This window comes from Vulpes lagopus, chromosome 2 (assembly GCF_018345385.1).
Source record: "Vulpes lagopus strain Blue_001 chromosome 2, ASM1834538v1, whole genome shotgun sequence".
NCBI classification, from domain to species: domain Eukaryota; kingdom Metazoa; phylum Chordata; class Mammalia; order Carnivora; family Canidae; genus Vulpes; species Vulpes lagopus.
In genome coordinates, this window is record NC_054825.1 from 94,618,868 (window position 1) to 94,641,167 (window position 22,300).

At 37.2% G+C, this 22,300-nt stretch overlaps 1 protein-coding gene across 3 annotated transcripts in view; it reads left to right on the top strand.

Moving 5' to 3' along the window:
* The window catches only part of GRM1 (glutamate metabotropic receptor 1), a 387,183-nt gene that overhangs the window by 304,304 nt on the left and 60,579 nt on the right, over positions 1-22,300 (top strand). For all 3 annotated transcript variants that reach the window (XM_041735611.1, XM_041735625.1, XM_041735617.1), the window contains exons 4-5: positions 16,665-16,911; positions 21,192-21,360. In XM_041735611.1, the coding sequence (XP_041591545.1) occupies positions 16,665-16,911; positions 21,192-21,360 (416 nt within the window). The remainder of the gene's footprint in view (positions 1-16,664; positions 16,912-21,191; positions 21,361-22,300) is intronic.

Sequence of the window (22,300 nt, forward strand, 5' to 3'; positions counted from 1 at the left end):
TATTCCTCCTAGTCTTGAGCTCGTGGCTTTGTCATTTGCCCAGTCCAGTATTAACTCTATATTTTTGTGTCTGGGTACCTTCCCTAGCAGCTTATATAGTACCACAGTTGCTTAAAAACTTGTTCTTCACAATCCCCTTCCTAGATAGAAAAGTCCTACCCTGGAACCAGTCCATTAAACGGGTACCATCTCTGGTCACTGTTAGTTTGCAGATGTCTACATGGCTCTTCCATGACTTCTTGTTTCCAAGATCCCAACACGGGTTCTCCCTTTCCTGCTTAACTTATTTGCTGGACTCTGTCTCTAGTTCCAAGAAGGACTTTTGTATTGCAGAACTCCAGGGGTATCATTTTCATTGCATTATCTGAGAATGGCACCTTCTAGAGATGTGCCGTAGGGCATCCCAGGCAATACTCCTTGGGAACAGGGTTTTTCCTCTAGACTAGATTTCAGCAGAATCTAGCAGCCCAGTCTTGTCCTCTCTCAGTCTTTCATTTCCCAGGCTCTGCCTGGTGGTATCAGAAAAGCTAGGAATGCTTTTACCTCACTATGCCTGTTGCTTCTACCATGTTTCCCCCTTTCATAAGAATTTACCAAAGGTTTTAAAATCGTAAGAGGCCATCAAATGTTATTATACATTTCATGATATGGCAAACGAATAATGAAACTGAATGCTTCAATAAAATTACTTCACTTGATAGAGATGTTGCTAAAAGGTCCATATTACAAAGTAAATAATAAATTAAATGTGAAAAGTAGAGGACGGAGATATTAAGCTAGCTTCCCGGACCCTGGGATCACAACCTGCATATGACTTGGCTGTCTCATAGAACTTAGGGTCTGTGTGCTATAGCAGAAATTTGGAAAGTACTACTTCCAACAACTTTCCTGCCAGAAAATTCCTATTCTAAAGATATAGCACAGTAATGTGCTCGGCAAAAGAGACTTATATTTTTAAAATTCATTTACAACAAAATTCACATAAGTGAAATAATTATAACTACTTGAACATACTATAATAAATATCATTATTTAATTTAAAAACTAATGTGGCAGCTGACAGGAATAAAAAATTCACTAAAGAGAAAAGTTTACTTTGGTAACCAAAGCAAACCAAAGGTATAATTTGCATCTATCAAAGTGGGAAGTATTTTACAAAATGGTAGTATGTAGTGTTGGTCAAGATATGGTAAAATGGACATTCAAATATGCAGCTAATGGTAGAATAAATGGTATAGATTTTTTGAAGGACGGTTTTTTCAAAATATATCAAATGTCTAAAGAAACATCTTGATTGAGAAATTTTACTGCAAAGGATTTATACTAAGAAAATGATCCAATATACAATGATATAAATGTGTGTGTACAAACAGGAAAAATAAAAACTTTCAATATTCCTAACCCCCAACAGAGCAAATATTAGATGAATGCTAGGGTATATAGTATATATAAATATATATACACATATATATTTTATTTCTTTTTAGACATATATATTTTAAATATTTTTTAAAGCAGTTTCAGAATCACAGCAAAATTGAGAGAAAGGTACAGAGATTTCCTATATACTCCCTGTCTCCATCAATGTACAGCTTTTCCTAGAATCAGCATTCCCTACCAAAGTGGTACATTTGTTATGATTTATGAACCTACACTGACCTATTATTATTAATCAAAGTCCATAGTACCACTGCTCTTGGTATAGTATCATACAGAGTATTTTCACTTCTGTGAAAAGCCCCTGTGCTGTGTCTATTCATCCCTCACCCACCCACCTGAGCCCCTGGAAACCACTGATTCTTTTTTATTATCTCTATAGTTTTACCTTGCCCAGAATATCTCTTATTTGGACTTACATAGCGTATATTCTTTACATATGGCTTCCTTTACTTAATAAAATGCATTTAAATGCCCTGCATGTCTTTTCACATCTTAATAGTATTTCCTTTTACCACTGAATAATAAATATACTCTTGTCTAGATGTACCATAGTTTCTTTATCATTGCTGGTATATTATTACCATGGATGAAAAGGGCCCCATTTTATTGGGCTTTGTCAGCTATACTATAAATTGACATTTTCAAGGTGATATAATCTGAGCTCAAAGTTTGGAGGTTTGGAGAGCAGGAAAGTTTGGAAAAGATAGAGCAGGCTTGAAGTTTCTCGGGTCTAACAAGCTCAGGTAGAACAAGGCTTCTATGTGGCCTATTCCAGGCTGTATGATTCTGAATTTGGTTTGAGATCCAAAACCCAACTAACTATAGGAAAACATTAACTTTGCTTTGTTTGCCTATTTAAATTCACCTATCTTCCTCAGGGCCTCTAATTCGCTGGGTTGGAATAAGACTCTTCAGTTTATGCATGTTGAAAATAGTCACTGAGGACTGGACAACCATCTAGGAAAATAAAGCCTAAAAAGGAGTAGTTGGTAGGCAGCCCGGGTGGCTCAGCGGTTTAGTGCCACCTTCGGCCCAGGGCGTGATGCTGGAGCCCCAGGATCGAGTCCCACGTCAGGCTTCCTTCATGGAGCCTGCTTCTCCCTCTGCCTGTGTCTCTGCCTCTCTCTCTCTCTGTGTGTGTCTCTCGTGAATAAATAAATAAAATCTATAAATAAATAAATAAATAAATAAATAATAAATAAAAAAGGAGTGTTGGTGCCAGAAAGAAACCTGAATCTTCAGTATTGAAAGTCTGCTTGGACTCTGGCTTATTACTTTGTCTAAAACTCTCTGACAAGCTATTTAAAGTTCAGTAAATAATAGTATTATTGGTATCTTTATTAGCCAAGTTAATAAAGGCTTAGGTTTTTACTGTTTCCTCCACATTGTGTATTTGTACTTCTGTCAATATTGCTATTCAGGGAACCTCTTCTTCTTCCATTTCCTTTCTTCACTCTGTGTCTTACATCTACTTAACAACAGTCTATGTCCAACTTCCTATATGAAGCCTCCCTGGAATTTTACAGTGATTGATTCCTTTTCTAAATTCTTATCCTTAGAGGTGGATCTGTGCAATTCGACTCTTTAAAATATACAAGCAGCACGGTCTCCAACATATGGAATGTGCACCATGAACGGCTGAGTGATTTTCAAAATGAGAATGTAGTCACTACAGTATTAAATTCTTATTCTGTTAATTAAATACATAAGCTTACTTTATCCTTAAAACTTTATTTTAAAAGATATTAAAAATTCCTATTATTACAGCTACTAACATCTTCTTCCCCTCAGACAATTGGATGGATATGAGCCTTGAACAGCTCTCTTCCAACAACACTTAGTTCACAAGCTTAAAATGAAACAGAATTATGGTTCTATCTTTTTAGAGATTTGAAGAACTTTCTCACTTACTACTTCAGACTGAAATAATTGCCTGAACTTCCCAACCCTCAGTTTTTCCATTTATACACAGCTTATTTTATTTCTACAGACATTAAGAGCTCCTAATTTGACTAATATATTAAATAGACACTTCATTTATATTACAGTTTATATTCAGTAATCTCAAGTAATAGCTTATAGTCATCATATTAGGTTTCCTTTTGAAAGTGCTCAAGTGTACTCTAGTCACCATCAATAATAATCAAGCCTCAGTTAGGTCATGATCCTTCTCCTGAGCTGTCAGTCATTCACTATGAGAAACATTGAGATAATATAGAAGACAATTGTCTAAATAGCTCTTACTGCTGCATGGAAAGAAGGAAGGTGTGTTTCTATTGCAGGTAGAGTCTATTCTGACAATATGATGGTGGCTTTGCAATTGCAGTAGAAATAGGGGATGTGTTGTGGTGGATTTCTGGCAGCACAGTGGCCTGCAGCTATTCTTACTCTTTGCATACAAGCTTATCTGGGCTTCAAAAACTTGTATCTCCATCACATTCAAGGAAGCCAGGGGCACTGGAAACTCACCAATAAACCACAGTATCCCTTGGTACACAAAACAAACTTTTTCCCCAATACTAATATAACTTGAAAAAAATACACTACTGTATTTTTGTGCTGTTCTATATGAGCAGTTGCAGACATACCTGGTGATTCTGATTCAACAGTTATAAAGGAAAGCAAAATCATTGCTGCCTTCACTTTATAGTTCTGTGAACTTTCAGGGGGCACAACTGAAAAATCAATGCCAAATGTTCTTAGAGAAGATTCTTTTAATGGGTTTCCTGTTGACCTCACCACTAGAAGCAGCTGTCATATTTGATCAATGTGGCAGTGTCATACTGATCAATTTTTTCACTGGGTTATCTTTCCCAAATATTTCTGAGCATATATAGGGTGAATATATAAGCCTTGGTTCCAGTGCTTATTTTTCATCATCTCTACATTGGCTTTTTTTTTTTTTTTTTTTTTTTTTAGAAAGAGAGAGGGGGAAAGAGAGAATGCCAGCAGGGAGGGGAAGAGGGAGGAGAGAGAGAATCTTAACCAGGTCCCATATCCAGCGTGGAGCCTGATATGGGGCTCAATTTCACCAGCCTGAGATCATGACTTGAACTGAAATCAAGAGTCTGGTGCTTAACCACCTGAGCCACCCAGATGCCCCTCTAAATTAGCTTTTCTATCCCTAGTTAAGGGTGGAATTCATGTCTACTGCTGCCTTTTTGTTCCTAGTTATGAAGGAAATCAGCAGAGGGGGATTAATACCATGTTTCTAACTTCACTCAGAGTACTGTGACAACTCAGCATGCCTTGCGTTAATGAGAAGGAGGGTTCTTTGTATGTTAAGTTCATCTGAAAAATGCTGCAGAATATCAGGCCTCAAAAGAGTACAGTACTTTAAAAGCACACATGCATCTATTTAACCCAGAGCATATACAAGCATACACACATGCACACATACACACATATACCCATGGTAAGAAAAAGTTCTATTACTCAATTTTATAACCTGAAGCCAGGATTATCCTCAAATTACAAAGGATTTGATATAAATCTAGTACATAAACCTAGACTTTTCCTACCTTTATGATGAGTTTCATGTATCCATTCTTCATTCCTTCAATATAGCCTTGGTTATGACTAACCCTGTCCATTATATTTGCTATCTCAATTCTGAACCTTAGTGATTAGTGGGTGTCAAGGCCTCTGTGTTCTCCCTTCTCTCTAGAGGTGGATACTTGTTTATATGTTTTTTAGTATCAGTTACATTAAGGGGTGGTCAGGCACATGTACCTCATCTAAATTCCAAGTCCTAATGAAAAATAATTGGCTTTATTACACTAGAAAAAGTCCCCTTTGGGTATGAAAATGAACAAGGAATAAGTGTAGACAGAGAATCATCTTGACCACATTTGTGTTTGTCTCATATACCCTCATCTAAGAATAACTAGAAGCCATGAGGGAAAAATCTTGATACGTTGCCCAATTACTTCAGTAGAACTGAATCCCATGATTGAAGCATTATCCAAAAATGGTATAACACCTGGCATCCTAGAAAGCAAAATTCCCATAAAACAAAAAAAAATCTCACAGTCAACAGAAATATTGGCCCAGTGATACTAAATTCCATATGTTCCTCAAATGCATTTTTGATGAGTATGATTTGATGAGATTGAACAAGGTCAGTTTGCAAAAACCTGACCCCAATAGTCTAAGTTAGCAGTCTAGGTTAACTACAGGCACAGACAGTGGGTGCTACTTGAGAGAGTTCCTTGTGGTACATTAAGAGCCTCCTCTAAGTTTGTTCTTATTCTGTGACTTCCAAACTGTTATTGCCAACCAAGGCTATATGCCTCAAGGGTTCTTGTTTAATTAGATTCTTAAGTTACCTCTGTGGTTATTTCCCCCAGAACAGAAAGGTACACTTCCAGCTAAGCTCATGGACAATTGTGTCCAGAAGGATTGACCCTTGAGTAGTCTGGGAACTCAGATAAAATCTTAGGAAATCAGTTAATAGTTTCTTGTGGCTAGGTCAATCTGAGGTCATAGAATCTAGAATATTAATTCTTAGTGGTGTGGTTTTTTTCAAATAATTTTTGTCTGTTTTTAAATTTTCTCTAAAGAGTAATGAATGGAACATCTATATGAAAGAGCCATGCAAAGTATTCTGCCTCTATGTCAACACGTTCCATGTGAAATAAATCATGGTAACCTCACCATGTGATGAAATATGTGGAAGTCCTCTTTATAGATTATATAATCTACAAGTAAGAGAGAATTTTATTTTGCACACACAAACATTTATTAATGTGGTGGCAAACACCACATCTTTCTATGAACCTGCTGAGTAAAATATCACTCTTGGATTACAACTAAATGAGAGACAGAGCAACATAATACTTAAGAATGAGAACTCTGGAGTCATACCAGCTAGGTGTCAGGCTAGTCACCACCACTATACAGCTGTGTGATCTTGAACAAGTCACTCAACCCATTAGTCCCTGGATTTTCTGTAAGTAAGCTGGATATAGTAATATCACTGATTTCATAAGTCATGGTGAGGTGAATAAGATAATATGTGTAAAGCATTTGATTAAATTCCTATCACATAGAAAGCACCTGATTAAATTTCTATCACATTAAATTCCTATCACATTTGATCATGTTATCTCTGTATATCATGCTGGGTCAGGTTTGATGGAATTCTTGCAGATTTTTAAAAGAAAGCTTGTATTTTAGAAAAATTTTAAGGAAAAGTTGCAGATTTTTATCAGGGAGTTCTTATATTCTCTGCACTCAAGTTTCTCCTATTGTGAACAATTCATATTGCTATGTTACATCTGCCACAATTAATGCACCAATATTGGTACATTATTATTAACTGAACACCATATTTTTTTCAGATTTTATCAGTTCTCCTTTTTTGTGTTCCAAGAACCCACCCAATGTATCACATTATATTCATTTATATTGTCTCCTTAGACTTCTCTCTGTTCTGACAATTCTTGAACTTCCTTTGTTTCTGATGACCTTAACAGTTTCCAGGAGTTCTGGTCAGATATTTTATTTAATATTCCTGAAGTTGGGGATCCCTGGGTGGTTCAGCGGTTTAGCACCTGCCTTTGGCCCAGGGTATGATCTGGGAGACCTGGGTTGAGTCCCGCATCGGGATCCCTGCATGGAGCCTGCTTCTCCCTCTGCCTGTGTCTCTGCCTCTCTCTCTCTTTCTCTCTGTGTGTCTATCATCAATAAATAAATAAAACCTTAAAAAAAATTTTTAAAATAATATTCCTAAAGTTGAGTTTGGCTGATGTATTTCTTACGGTCAGACTGGGATTATGGGTTTTGGGAGGAAGACCACAGACATGAAGTGTCTTCTCAACACAACAGATTAAGAGAGTACCCTATCAATTTATTACTGATGATGTAACGTTGATTACCTGTCTAAGATAGTATTTACCAGGTCTCTCTTTTAATACCTCTTTTAATGCTGTGCTCTTTGAAAGCAAGTCACTAAGTGTAATACCCCCTTTTTGAAAGCAAGTCATTAAGTATATTCCACTCTTAAGGGATGGGGAATTATTCTTCACCTTCTTAAGGGCAGGGCATACATTTTTTGGAATTCTGTTTATATTTGTCTCCTCTCCATTTATCTTTTTAAATTTAATAATTTATGTATATGAACATGGACTTGTGAGTAGATTTTATACTTTGGGTTATAATTCAATACTATATTGCTTATTTTGTTGCTTAAATTGTTCAGCTTTGGGAAAGACCTTTGGGTAGTCTTTCAGTTGACTCTAGTGTCCTTTTGACATTTATCTTGTTTTTTTGTTTGTTTTTTTGTTTTGTTTTGTTTTGTTTTTTTTAGCACTTCCTTAGTTTCTGGCATTGCAGGATACTCTAGGCTCATCTTGTATATTTTCTGCCCCAGACCTACAACTGTTTATTTCTCCAAGAGTCTTGATTCTTTTGATTAGAAAATGGTTTTAGAAACCAAGACCTGGGCACCAGGTGTGCTTATTGCTTTTGGGTATTATAGCTTCAGTCCACTGAATTGAGAAATATTTATATACCAGTCCACATCTAAATATATATATATATTATATATATTATATAAATATAATACTATATATAATTATATATAATTATTTCTATTTAAACTTATGAATATATTAAGCTAAACTTAAATTCATGCTAATGCCTTCAGCTTGATTCTAGTACCACATGGTTTATTCCAGTTTCCCCCTTTGTTTATCTGTAACTTTCCATTCCAACTATGATAAACTTGGCTTCTACCATCTGCCATGCATTGATTTATTTGTTCAACCTTGGTGCATGTACAGCTATTTCAGAATTGTTAACCCACACTCTATGGGAAACAATTTGGCCAACTAGGCTATATTGCTTGTATTCCATTTCTGAATATAATTTTAATAGATTCAGATCAGCCCTCTAACTTCTCAAAGAGGTCCTTCTTATAGAATCTATATTTGGCATTCTTGTTTCTTTAAATATGCCCTTTATAATCTGAGCAGAGCAGTTGACATCCAAGCAGATTTAAATAAAGTCTGTACCCTGTATTTGTTTATCAACAGATTCTGCTAAGAATTCTTTTCCTATATGTGCTTGACAACATTAATCTTTAAAACCACTCTTTCAATTTCTGTGACACATATTGACTAAAGTCTCACTAGCCATGAGTTCTTATTGGGGCCTTAGGAATACCAAATTTGATTCTTTCAAGAGATGTTATTGGAAGACACTGCATAAAAAGGAATATGCCACTCAAGAAATCCCAACAGTTGCAACATTGGTACAGATAGTATTGTGATCTACACGGGCTGTTGTCTACTTAAAATATCAACATAAAATTCCAACTAATAGTGACCTAGGAAGATGAACCATAAATTAAAATCCATAGTAGATCTCATTCTTAGGTGGTACAGGCATGCTAATAAACCTTATGATCTATATTTAAATCCCAAAGTCTGTTTAGAATTTGATAGGCTTCTATTCCAGGCTTCCAACTTATCCACTTGACATATGAATTCCAGGGAAAAGGCTGAAGGATATGAAATTGTTTAATATGTACCAAAGTATGTTTCTTATGTATTGTATTTTGTCAAGTTATAGATACTTACTGTATTAATAAGAAGTCAATTATGAAAGTACATAAAATGCCAATGCCATATAATTCTATGGTATTGTTTTTGTAATAAATAAGACTCTATATTGCCTACCAGACAATGCTATATTAAGTCCTAATTAAATAGCTCGGAGATCAGTAGAATATTTACAAATAGCTATTATATTTCTGCAAAATCCACTCTAACCTATTAGCTCAGTCCAAACACTGCAACATAAAACTGGAGGTACATTAAAAAGGATAAACTATTGACAGGAACTCAAAATAGATCATAATAGCATTGAATCATACAACTCTCTTACATATGTAGAAGGAAGCATGTTTCCTATCATCCGTAAATAAGTAGAAGCAGTGCTGTGAGCATAGATACGCCTTCTTAGAGTTTGATAGAGACCCAGAGGAGTAAGCAAGGAATCTGACCCCGCAGGTTGTTGAGAAAAGAGTTGGTGCCTGATGAATTTTAGCAACATTTTAACTTCTCTCTGTGGTTAAAGCAGCCAGCTCTCTGTAACATACTTTATCTCTCTGATTACCTGCCAAATGCTTACTGCAAACCCGCAAAGATTAGTTACCCAGGGGGAGTGGTTTATAACTTCATGACAGCATTTTGTGCCAGATCAATAATAAAGGCAAAGGCACATAGCAAGCTGCCCTTGTTTTCTTTGAACTATCCCTCTAATTCAACGTACTGTTACTGACTGGATTCTCAGCATCATTTCAACACAGCAGCAATTGTCCTCATTTGTTTTTCACACACACCATAATTTTTTAACGAATTACCTAAAATGCAATTGTATTTTCAAGGAATTGAGGCTTACCATATATTATCATCAATTTGCAGAGAGCCTGCTGTTCACGTGTCATATAAGTGGGGGATTTCTCTCGTAACAAAAGATTGTGATGGTGAATTTAGAAAAATGTACTGCTCACATATGTTAAACCCAGGTGGGTTTAAGCAATAGAAAATCAACTAATAATAACAGTGATAATAACATGTGCTCGGTTAAATGAACCTTCCTTTCTTCTATCCTACATAGGAGTTAATTTACATTTTAATAAACTGAACAGAAAATAATGGAGGGATCATATTTTTCTGTGGTGTGAACAGAGAAAGGCTAGGCAGTTGTGAATTTCATCACAAATTCTCCCTGGAAAAGCAGAAAGAAAATTTAACAGTCTAGATCTTCAAGAAAAACTGAAGGCACTTTAGTCCTTTGAGGTCATTATTTTTAAAATGATCTGATTAATTTTTCTTCAATTAATCTGATATTTAGGTCAGTTAGAGGAATATGAATTTTATTTTCTTAACAATATAAAATAATACAGCCCTTTCTATTTTGATCTGAATTTAGAGTGTATCAAATGATATACTGAGTATATAATGCTTTCAGATAGAGAGGCTGTGCAGAGTTATAAATGCCAAGAAATCAGAAGAATATTTTCTCTGGGATAGTTATGTTTATCACTATTTCCCAAAATACTTCCTTATTTTATGATGAGATAGAAGAATGCTTGTTTTGTTTCTTTTTACTTTGAAGTTAATACTGAGGGTCTAAATTTGAAAAGGCAACTAGATTTATGCATAGTGGTGGGGTTGCTCTAATGAAATAGAACAGTCATCAACCAAAGTACTCTTTTGCACTCCAACATTCTCTCAATTTCTATTCTTTATCCTTTCACTTTCAGCATTCAAACTGAGACAATTATTATTATAAACTCAGAAAAAATAAATATCAAACTGATTGTTTTTGCTTACAAATGTCTTTTCTGTTAGGGGAGTTCTCCAGCGCTTGGATACTTGCATGCATAGTGCCACTTGGTCCCTGCCAAGGGGACTGGAGGCCACTGCCTCTATACTTATTAGCTACGTGACCCTAAGCTTAGGACCCCTGGGATTTCAGCGGGACAGACAATGTACTTCCTTCCCAAATTTTATTATGCAACTAAGAAGTAGACCCAGGAGTCAAACAGATGTTGTGTTAGTAATGTGATTGTATATATAGAAAGTTCAAAATAATTTATTGAAAATTGGAATTAATAAAGTAATTTAGCAAGCTTGTAGGATGCAAGGCTAAAATACAACTATCAAGAGTGTTTCTATATACTAGCAACAAATAACATTTTTTTTCAAATATGCCAATTGTTGCAGCATAATAAAAATCAAATATGTAGATTCTGCCCACTGAAGAACTACAAAACATTGCTGGGATGGATTTAGGAAGCTCTAAATAAAGAAAAGCATTCTGGGCATGCTCTAAATTAGGATCTTGACATCAGTTACATGGTTATGAACTTATGTAAACATTTATTGATCTGTACAAGAAATATTTCTGCACTTTACCATATATGAGTTATACCTCAGTTAATTTTTTTAAGATTTTATTTTTAAGTAATCTCCACACCCAATATGGGGCTCAAACCTATGACCCTGAGATCAAGAGTTGAGTGTTCCACTGACTAAGCTAGCCAATAACTCCCCCCATTTTTTTTTAAAGTTAAAAACAACCAAAAAACTAACGGAAAAACAGAAATCACACTGGATTAAGGACATAGATTAGATATATGGCCAAGATAGACTTTTCACTACTTGATCCTAGAACTAGAGAGATTAACCTGTCTAGCCTACTGGCAGGGCTACACAACAGCCCACATCTACCCAAAGCCTCAGAACCAGCCAGAACCTTTGAGTACTGTCAGATGATTGTTTCCAAATGTGAAAGCAAAGGGCAGAGTTGAGCATGCCCAGTTTCTTCTTTTTTTTTTTTTTCTTTTTTTCAGTTTCTTCTTAAAATGAATCACTCATCTTTTACCATTAGGTAAGTGAGGAGGCCTGAAGTGCTAGTTAATAGGGAGTCTCTTTAATAGAAGCATTTAACTGAAAGAAAAGAAGGGAATGAAGCATTGATCAAAGGGAAAGAAGTTCCCATTTGTGACTTAATTTTAGTCTTCACATGTTGTAAAAGAGTGATCATAGAAGCTATCACATATTGTGTAAAGAGTAAAAGGATAAACTATGTGAATGGCTTTGCCATGTAGCAGTAAATGTAGAATTGGAAAAGCAAAGCATAGAAACTTTAGAGGAGCAAGAGATCTTTAGAAAGATAAGCTGATCCACTTGTATTTTTTTTTTTTTAATTAGGAAACTGAGACCCAAGGAGGTCTAGACTTTTATGTAAGTTCCATGGCATGCTGGAAATGTACCAACGTATTGTAGCAGCACTGCATCTGCATCTGGGTCCCAGGTGTTCGTGTGCCTCGTCCAGAGTTCTTTATGCTATACCATTCTACAGAATAGACGTCCTAACTGGAAGCAGATAGAACCTCCAACCCTTCCCCCTACTGCCATGAAGATCCTGTTTTCAGAGGGTATGCAGTCAGTGCTCCCTCCTTCCCCCCTGTGAAGACCATGTGTGCTGCCTCACTCAAGCAACAACTTGTAGCCCTTATTGTGTTGTAGCAATAAGAGCAAGATTACTGCTTAGAATCAAGGTAGCTATTTTTACAATCCACTCTGAGGTAGTTAGGCAGGTATTCTTTTGAAGGTAAATAAACACAGTCAACTACAATTATTTGATTCTATTTAGTGTATTAGGAAAGGTAATGATTTAATGATACCCTAGTGGTCTATAACAGTTAACACACCACAGAAAACTGAATCATAAAATCCCCTTCTCACTAAAAATCCTGACATTAGTATTATGAAAGGGCATTAAATCCCAGGGAACCCCAGTGTTTACACCTTCCCACCAAGTGACAATATTATTATTGGATTCTCTATTCACTGGTATGAAAATATAGGATATGGGGAGGTACAGGGAAACCTCTAACATATTCTGTTTATTCAGTGACAGATCCTTGCAACATTATCTGAGACAGTTGCTATGGCAAAGAAAATGGTCCCATAAAGGCCAGATGATTTTCTATGTTGCACCTTCCCAAATGCTAGCTCATAATGAGCTGGGGTAGTAGTTGATGGTGGCACCCCCTTCATGTGCAGACCCAGTGGGCTTGCAAGGTAAAGAAGTGCATGTGCTCGCTTCACATTTACACAAACACACAAAATGTGTTTATTTTGGAAAGGCGTGTGAATTACAAATATTTCCTGCAAACATGTGCCTAGCTTCCTGGCCGCCTGTATAATGAATACTGACAGGATGAGTTTCTTTGTCATAGTTTGCTGTTAAAAGACTGGGTGTCGGTACTTTTACTCAGAGAGACAGCTGTGCACATCTGGAAGGATCCTAGGGAGAAGCCCTAAACAAGCTTGATGATGATCCTGGTACACAGTAGGATGCCCTCCCCTCAACCACCAAAAAAGTTCTGCATCTGTAGATTTCTATATCTGTACCCACACTTCCCCTGAGTGTAACAGAAAAAATAAGGATCAGGATTGCATTTGGGATACCACTGCTCCTTCCTCAATTGTAAATGGGGAGATTAATGTCTATTTGGCAGGATTATCATGAGCTCATTATTTGAACAATGTATAAACAATCCAAAAATAGTAGCTAGTGTTAATGTGTATACTTCCCATTAACATTTACCTACTGTTATCTAATGTAAAATTAGTTAAAATTGACAATAGTCTAATTGTTTATTGTACATATACAAAAATGCATGTATTTTTATATACATATAAGAATAACATCATAACATCAGTAATAGATACACTTAAAGGCTGGTGTGACTCAAGAAACGTCACCATTTAACCAGTTTGTCTTGTTTACACCTGTGCTTCCAGAATCATTATTATTTCACTCTCAAAAGTGGCCCAGTTTGGACAATAAGTTATATGACTGCCCTAAATAAGAATCAAAAGGAAAATATTGATCCCAGAGAAATCCAAGAGCAATTACAGTCTCAATGCTTATAAATAACATACCCACCAGACAATCCTAGCTTAAAAAGTTTGTACTGGGGACATCAACATAATTTTGAAAATATACAATACGTCTTTAATAGCAGTTACCAAACAAAAACAAGAAACTCAGTGGTTGTTAAGGCTTGCCCCAACAGAGAATTTTTCATGAAGAACACTAGGTATTCATTCTCCTATTTTCTCACAGTTTGCTCCTGGCTTCTTTAATAGCTGTAACTTGAAACAGGTGATTTTGTATTGACTAGAATCCTTTAAGAGGCTGCTGCATTGAAGGTTATTTGCCTCTCAATTTTTGTCTGGTTTTTTTTCTCCCCCTTTCTTTAATTCCTTGTAACTTCTTTCATTCTAGCAGTTTTAACATTTAGTTCCAGCACTTGGAGGTTTCAAACAGTGTTTAAAGCCTTGTTTCAAACTTAACAGATAGATGACAGTCATTTATCTCTTTAATATTCAAATATAAAAGAGAGAGAAAGGAAACTAACATTAAGAGCCAAGAGTTCTTGGTGACAAACCAAGTAACCCTATTTCAATGACTTCACAATTTTGCAGGGATGTTTGGCTTCTACTTTATATAAACTTCTATACTTGCTCTGTGTGGTTTGGTTTTAAAGTGTATTCTCTGCCTGTCTTACTTTTTACTTCCTTTCTTCCTTTCCATTGAGAAAATATTACTTTGAGTAAATCACATTTTTAATAATTTCCTAGTAAGCAATTGTGGAAGACAGGGTGAGATGGAATTCTTCCCATCTTCAATCTGTCCTTGGTATTTTGTATCTCACTTTAGGGTAGCTACAAGTATTTTTGTCACATTTTCAACTATATCTAAATAATTAAGTTTAAAAAAATAACTTGTAAAAAAATTAAAAAAATAAAAAATAACTTGTTAGCAGCATGTGGGTGGCATAGTCAGCTATACATCAGACTCTTGGTTTTGGCTCAGGTCCTGATCTCAGTCAGGGTCATGATATTAAACCCCGCATCAGGGGTGTCAGACTCCATACTCAGCTTGGAGTCTGCTTGGGATTCTCTCTCCCTCTCCTCCCTCTCCCTCTGCCCCTCCCACTCATGCTCTCTCTCTCTCTTTCTCTCTTCCTCAAATAAATAAATAGATCTTTAGAAGAAATAACTTTTTAGCAATGTCTTATTTCTCAAGCTTAACATCAAAGTCAAAGCTGTTTATCAACTTATATCTTCCAAACACTTCAATCTTCTCTCACTTCTCTGCCGCTCTCTGGTAGGAACCTCAGCGTCCAGTGATCTACCTAGGGTGGAAGAAAGAGGTCAGCTGGCTGGGGGAACAAGGAGCTTCGTGCTATTCTCAACCCCATCAATGGCTGAACTCATGGCCTTTCCCAGCTTCTAGCACTTGAAGCATAAGCGGAATAGATCCCTCACTATTAGTCTAGGGTGGGGATAAGGGGAAAGGGGAGGGAAAGTCCGCTGTAGAGAGAAGCAGATTTCTTGAACTAAGTACAAAATCTCTGAATTATGCCAGTGATGTGTTCCAAATCCATTTAGTGTTATAAACCTATTATCTTTTTTCAACATATCCAATTGGTTTCTGAATTTCTCATCTATACCTAAGTCCTTAAGTTGAAACCTCTGTATGGTGCTCATATCAAACTTTATACTATTCTTGTGACACTTGCTTGGCAGTTGGGGAACTTTTGATCACTGTGACATAGGTAGAAATGATTGCAGGGTTTTTGAAATTCATGGGTAAAGGTTAAAGTCTGAAATTAAATGTGTTGTATGACTTTTCCATCAAGAAACAATTTACCAGGGTGCCTGGGTGGCTCAGTGGTTGAGCTTCTGCCTTTGGCTCAGGTCATGATCCTGGAGACCTGGGATCAAGTCCCACATCGGGCTCCCTGCATGGAGCCTACTTCTCCCTCTGCCTGTGTCTCTGCCTCTGTGTGTGTGTGTGTGTGTGTGTGTGTGTCTCATGAATAAATAAAGAAAATCTTTTTTTTAAAAAAAACAATGTACCTGAGTTTCTAATAATCAGCAAATCTGATTCAAATATTTCTATAGTTTCAACCATATATAAGGAGAGATTCATACTACCCCGTTCTTCTTCTTTTTTTTAATATTTATTTATTTATTCATGAGAGACACACAGAGAGAGGCAGAAACGTAGAAAAATGGAGAAGCAGCATCCTCACAGGGAGTCCACTGTGGGACTCGATCCCCTGACCCAGGAGAACACTCTGAGCCTAAGGCAGATGCCCAACCGTGGAGCTACCCAGGTGTCCTTACCTAGTTCTTCTTAATCTGAGTTTTTGTGGCCCTAGAGATGGAAAAATTAGTGGAATCATCAAGAGAAAATATCAGGGTTTAGGTCACACACAAAATGAGTTATTATAGATTGTGAATTGTCATAGAGGATATAAAAAACATTTTTTCAGTACTGTGATAGAGGGAGAGTTTTAATATAAGTCTCTGTGAGCCAAGAGGGAATGAGTTATTTTTACTGCTCCTTAAGGACTTCCTTGCAATATTTGAAAGTTCTTTATTTTCACCTCTATGGAGTTTACTTCATATGTTATAAAACCATTATTGAATTCAGAAAATAAAATTGAATAAACTATTTGCAGATAGAGTTAGAACTAGTCACATGCATGAGGCTTGAACAAGTGAACTTGGTTTTTCCTTCCTTGGGTCTCCAGTGAGACCCCTGAAAAGCATCTAAGAATTGAACATATAATCCTAGACCTCATTATTGCAACCTTGGTAGCAGTCTGTTTTATGTTGCAGGTAATGAAAGCTTAGAAGAAAACTATGTTCAGGACAGTAAGATGGGGTTTGTCATCAATGCTATCTATGCCATGGCTCACGGGCTGCAGAACATGCACCACGCCCTCTGCCCAGGCCACGTGGGCCTCTGTGATGCCATGAAGCCCATCGACGGCAGCAAACTCCTGGACTTCCTCATCAAGTCCACGTTCATCGGTGTGTCTGGAGAGGAGGTGTGGTTTGATGAGAAAGGAGATGCTCCTGGAAGGTAAAGCAGTCTTTTCTGTAATGGGTTCGAATAACCTTGTGACCCTCCCTGAGCTAGACAGATGGCAACTTGGGTCCATTTGGTGTCATGATTTCTAGGTGTCATAAGGATAGATACAACTAGATAGGTCAAAAGACAGTTCAAATCTTAGATGGAAATTATGTTATAAAAAGTTGAAAACTTGTTGGTAAACACCCACAATCCTGTTTTCTCCCAGTGCCACCTCCCCACCAGCTATTTATTACCCTGGCCTTTTCCTCAGAATGCATGGGACCTCCTACAAGCCCAAGAAACTGAAGAGATTATACCTGAGTGATGGGCCCCTCCCTGGCAGTGCCAGCACCAGACCAGCATCTTTCTGATGGATTAGTCCCAATGCCATGCTGGTTGTGTAATATTTTAATAAGAGCTTAATATATGAAGAGAACCAAGTCCTACTTGTGTATCCCCTTCCTTTAGGCCAACTTATGTTCCTACTAACACGTCTCTTAACACAAAAAAGAAAAGAATTTTCTTTCTGGTATTCCAGAGAGTTAATCAAGAAGCAAAGAAAAATTAAACCTAACTGATATACATGTATTTTCACCAAGTCATTTTGTATATAGTCTGTTCTGCAACAGCTGCTTTTATAATATCAGTTAGCTCACATATGATTGGTAGAGAATGATGTCAGTTTAAAGAGCAGTTTTATTTGTCCATATGAATTTGTCTAGGCAAGGGATAATCAGAATCATGGGATAAGATCAAAGACTGCTGCAAGAAAGAAAAAGGCCCTCGGCTTGGCTGCTATACAGTATCCCACAATCTTGTTTTTCTTTTTTTTCCTCTCATAAGCCCTGTTATCTTTCAGTAGATGATTTTACAGAATTAAGTTTTAGGAAAGCATATGTTGTGTTAAAATGGAACATCAAATCATTTAATCCTCATTGCTATCGGCATATCATTATCCTCTTTTACAGATGATAAACTGAGTGTCAGCAAAACTAAGAAACTCACCTAAATTCATGCAGAGAGTAACTGGTAGAGGCAGTGCAGTCTGAATCTGAGGCTTATAATCTTTTTGCCACAACACGCTGCCTTTTAGTTAATCCTAAAATTAGGCAAAGATGCTGGCAGCCTTCTTAATGTCATTTCAGAGGTACTGAAAGAGACTATCTGACCCTCAGTAATTCTCAACATACCTCTTCCTTTCATGTAAGTTTTAAGTTCTATGTGCAGACAGTACCTTGTGGAGCCTACATGGATCCTCCCTGTAAAAATCCAATAGCCCTAGCAAGGAGAAGTGACATAAGTAATTGTCAGCAATTACAATGATGAATTTATCAGATTCCTTCCAGGCTTCTAGTTAGGTAGGAGGAGATTGAGATCAACATATGAGTGGGGTGGATGGAAGGAGTCAGGGCCGGGGAATGTGGCAAGTTTCTGGGTGCCTGGCACCCTAGGAAATAGTATCAGAAGGAGCAAATGGACCTGAGATTCAGAACACGGACACTCTCTCCTTTAAGCCTATGGTTGCAATCCTGGATTCCACTGGAAACTAGGCTCCATACCTCGTCAGATTTGGAATGGGAACCTTCCTTCATGATTCTATAAGATGACGTACACAGTGTGCCTAGTACAGGATCAGATGCATTTTAGACATGCCATACATATGAGCTTTCTTCTGCTCTCTTTATCTGTAAGTTATCCAAATTATTGGCACACAGTTTTAGCTTGTTTTTCCTCCATGTGTAATTACATGTTCAAATAGTGAGCTTTCCCCTGGGTTCCTTTTCAAGGATCATTTCCTCATGCTTGAAACTGGTCAGCTTAATCTGTGTTCAGTTTCTGTTTCAGACACCTCCCTCTGCTTCTATCCCCTCTCATACCCCCATTCGTGCTTTTGGTCCCTCTTGTAATTATTTTAGTTAATCATCATGCAACATAAACTGAGTGCATCGAGAGGATGCTATAAAATTGTAATTTACAGCATGAGTATATTCCAAATAAATGCCAACATGCTGAGGAGGGACTCTGGGGTCAAGAGAAAAGAGCAGTGTTCTTTAACACGCACAGCACAGGGGAAGGCCTCTGTTTAGTATCTCAGTTTTTTCCCTTGGTATCTTTCAGTATTTGTGTCCTCTGGCTTTTGGAACTTTTTGAATATGTGTTTTCATGCCAAAATATTACAGATTTTTCAGTTTCTAAAATGCTAATAAAGTGTGAACTGATTTCTCCTGTTGAAGAGCAAACAAGGAAGTTGAAATACATCTTAGGAAACTGACTTACGGGGAAAAGCTACCATAAAGCTATCATTGCACCAGAGTCTTCACTGAAAGTATGTATGGAGAGTCAATAACAATATGGGGTAAAGCATAAAAATTAAAGGAAGTTATTCACTAAACATTTACAACAGGTTCTATAACTATAATGAGTTCGAACTGGAAAAATATTGGAGGTGTAGATTAGCACCACTGCTCAGCAAGATGAGTAGGAGCCATCGGCCCACAGTTAATACCCACTTGGCTATCCCTCAGAGAGCTACTCTGAAGAGCATGCTGGTATGGCTCCATAACAAGAAGAATGAGGACCTTTATCTATTAGCCAAAAGTCAGAACAGCAAAGAGATGAATAATGTGCTCCAGGCATGCCATTTTCTCTTCTCATCCAGTAGGTACTGCTCTTCTGGAAAAAACATACATCCTTTCCTCTCCTAGAAGTCCCCTTTCCCCTTAGATAAATTGCCAGAATGTGGATTTGGAGAGGCCCACTAGCTACCCTGTTTGTGGCAGACACATTAAGAACAGACGGAAAAGCCCGCAAAGAATATTAATTGTCCAGATAAAGAACTAAGCCAGATCTAACCAATAGGTCTTGAATGCCAACTACGGTTGACAATAGCTTCCTGGAGTACTGAGCTGAGGAGGACTCAGTCTGAATCAGGTTTCTGGTTTGAGAGAAGGAATTGCAAAATGGATTAGGTAGGGGTTTTGGGGGTTGGGAGGTGAGGAAGAGGAATGCCTGTTAATCACTGTCTTTCTTCAGGGTCAGGCACCAGGAGGAAGAGGCCATGCCTCTTATGTTCTAGGTGAGAGCTGCACAGGTACTGCACCAAAAAGAATCCCATTTTGCAGAGCCAGTAAGTGGGAGTCAGGCAGACATTTTTGGGACACTGCCACATGAGTTATAGTTTACTTGGAGTAAATAGCAACATGGAGACAATATTGAAGAATGCCAGAGAATTTCCAATGACTGGGAGAGAGACAGCTTTGCAAGTACAAAGATGTTCTCCAGTTTTCTTATGGTGATGAAAACAACCAGAGTATTTAGGGCATTCATAGTAATTCAAATATGAATGATATAGTGATATTGCCTTACATATGCATTTGTGCCAATTGTGAAATAGCGTTTTACCTGCCTTATGTTAATAAATCCCCACAAGAACTCTGTGAACCTTTAAGAGTTTGATAACATCCCTAGGTAGTATAATCTTCTGTTGCAATGTTAGAAAAAAGATTCTAGCTTATACATTCTAGTGTTCAAGTCCTGTGCTCTTTTCATCGCATTGGAGAATGTTCTCCATTGCCCACATTGAAAATTGATGAGGTCTGGCCCCCCAGAGCACACTCCGGCTACAGTGAGGATTTCTAATGTAGATTTTGCCATAGTGTAGCATTGCAGCATTTGAAATTACTGGAATAACTGACACCGATTATTTAGATTCAGAAATGGTTGTCCTAATCAGGGAAGAGACCAGTTTAAATGTCAGTGCTCAAGATGTTAAATCCCCAACATCCTTGTTAATTAAAGCTGTGTTTCTCAGATTTCTTGCTTTATTAGCACCTAAAATAGTTCCAGACTTGGTAAAACTCACTTCTTTTAATCCAGCATGATGAAAATGACAACTGAATGTGAAAAAGGACATTAGAATGAAAGCAGTCAAGTTAAGAAATTAATGTTCTCAAGAATCATGACTTGTTCAAAGAATAGCTTAGTGAATAATGATTTGAAGGAGATGGTAATCAACTCAGCAACACAGGATTATTTGAGGAGAGAATAAGCAGAGGAAAGTACAAGAGAAGTACATCCTTTAGCAGATATAGATGATATACAGAGACTAATGAGTAAAATACTCATTTTGGAAAATCAGAAGAAACATGAGGAACTAAATATTGGTAGGCATTAGGATGTAGGATGATTCTAGCTTTTATCTCCATTCTATTATATTTTTTTTACTAAGTTTCTTTGTTTTCTACATCATGTCCACATTCTCCAACACACACGTGTTGTTTTCTTTGTAGGTATGATATCATGAATCTGCAGTACACTGAAGCTAATCGCTATGACTATGTACATGTTGGAACCTGGCATGAAGGTGTGTTGAACATCGATGATTACAAAATCCAAATGAACAAGAGTGGAATGGTACGGTCTGTGTGCAGTGAGCCTTGCTTAAAGGGTCAAATTAAGGTAAGCTGGCTACAGATGCATCCTTGGACAGGAGGTGGCCAGTTGCATGGGCCTATGTGAAGAAACAGACATTTTTCTTCAACGAGACTGTCCAGAAAGGGTGCATCATCCTGTTTTTGTTCTTGTGTTTTGCTAAAATTGGAAAAACAAAGAGATTAGGAAATCAAATAGGCAAACCATTCGAATATTTAAGAATAGTCCTTATTTGAATTGCAGTGATGAGCCGGAATCTTCAATCCAATATAGAAAGCAAGGGGACAAGTATGCAAAATAAAAATCGAAACAGAAGTAAATGTGGAAACCAAAACCAATGATACTGTTTAGTCATAGTTGTAGCTATTGTTAAAAAAAAAAAAAAATCAGAAGCTGAACAATACAAAATAAGCGCATAATTAACATAAAAGAAGTTGAGGGATCCCTGGGTGGCGCAGCGGTTTGGCACCTGCCTTTGGCCCAGGGCGCGATCCTGGAGACCCGGGATCAAATCCCACGTCGGGCTCCCGGTGCATGGAGCCTGCTTCTCCCTCTGCCTGTGTCTCTGGCTCTGTCTCTGCCTGTGTCTCTGGCTCTGTCTCTCCTTCTATCTCTCAAGAATAAATAAATAAAATCTTAAAAAAATAAATAAATTTAAAAAAAAATAAAAGAAGTTGAAAAGAGCTAACACAGAAGCTGCTTATTGTTTTTCTTTTCACCACCACTTTCTTTGATTTTCTTGAAAATGGCATTTTCTAGCCAAGAGAGAGTCCTCACTTCCTAATTATTCTTAGAAGCTTTCTTATCAGCCTGGGGCAAGTGAGTAACCACAATATTGCTGTATGCATAACAGTAGAGTAAATAAACGTCAGATACCAAGCCTTTGGCTGGAGAAGCTAGAGAGAAGTCTCCGTGAAGAAAGCATGTGAACAGCGCCCCTGGATCCATGCTATTTAAAACCAAACTA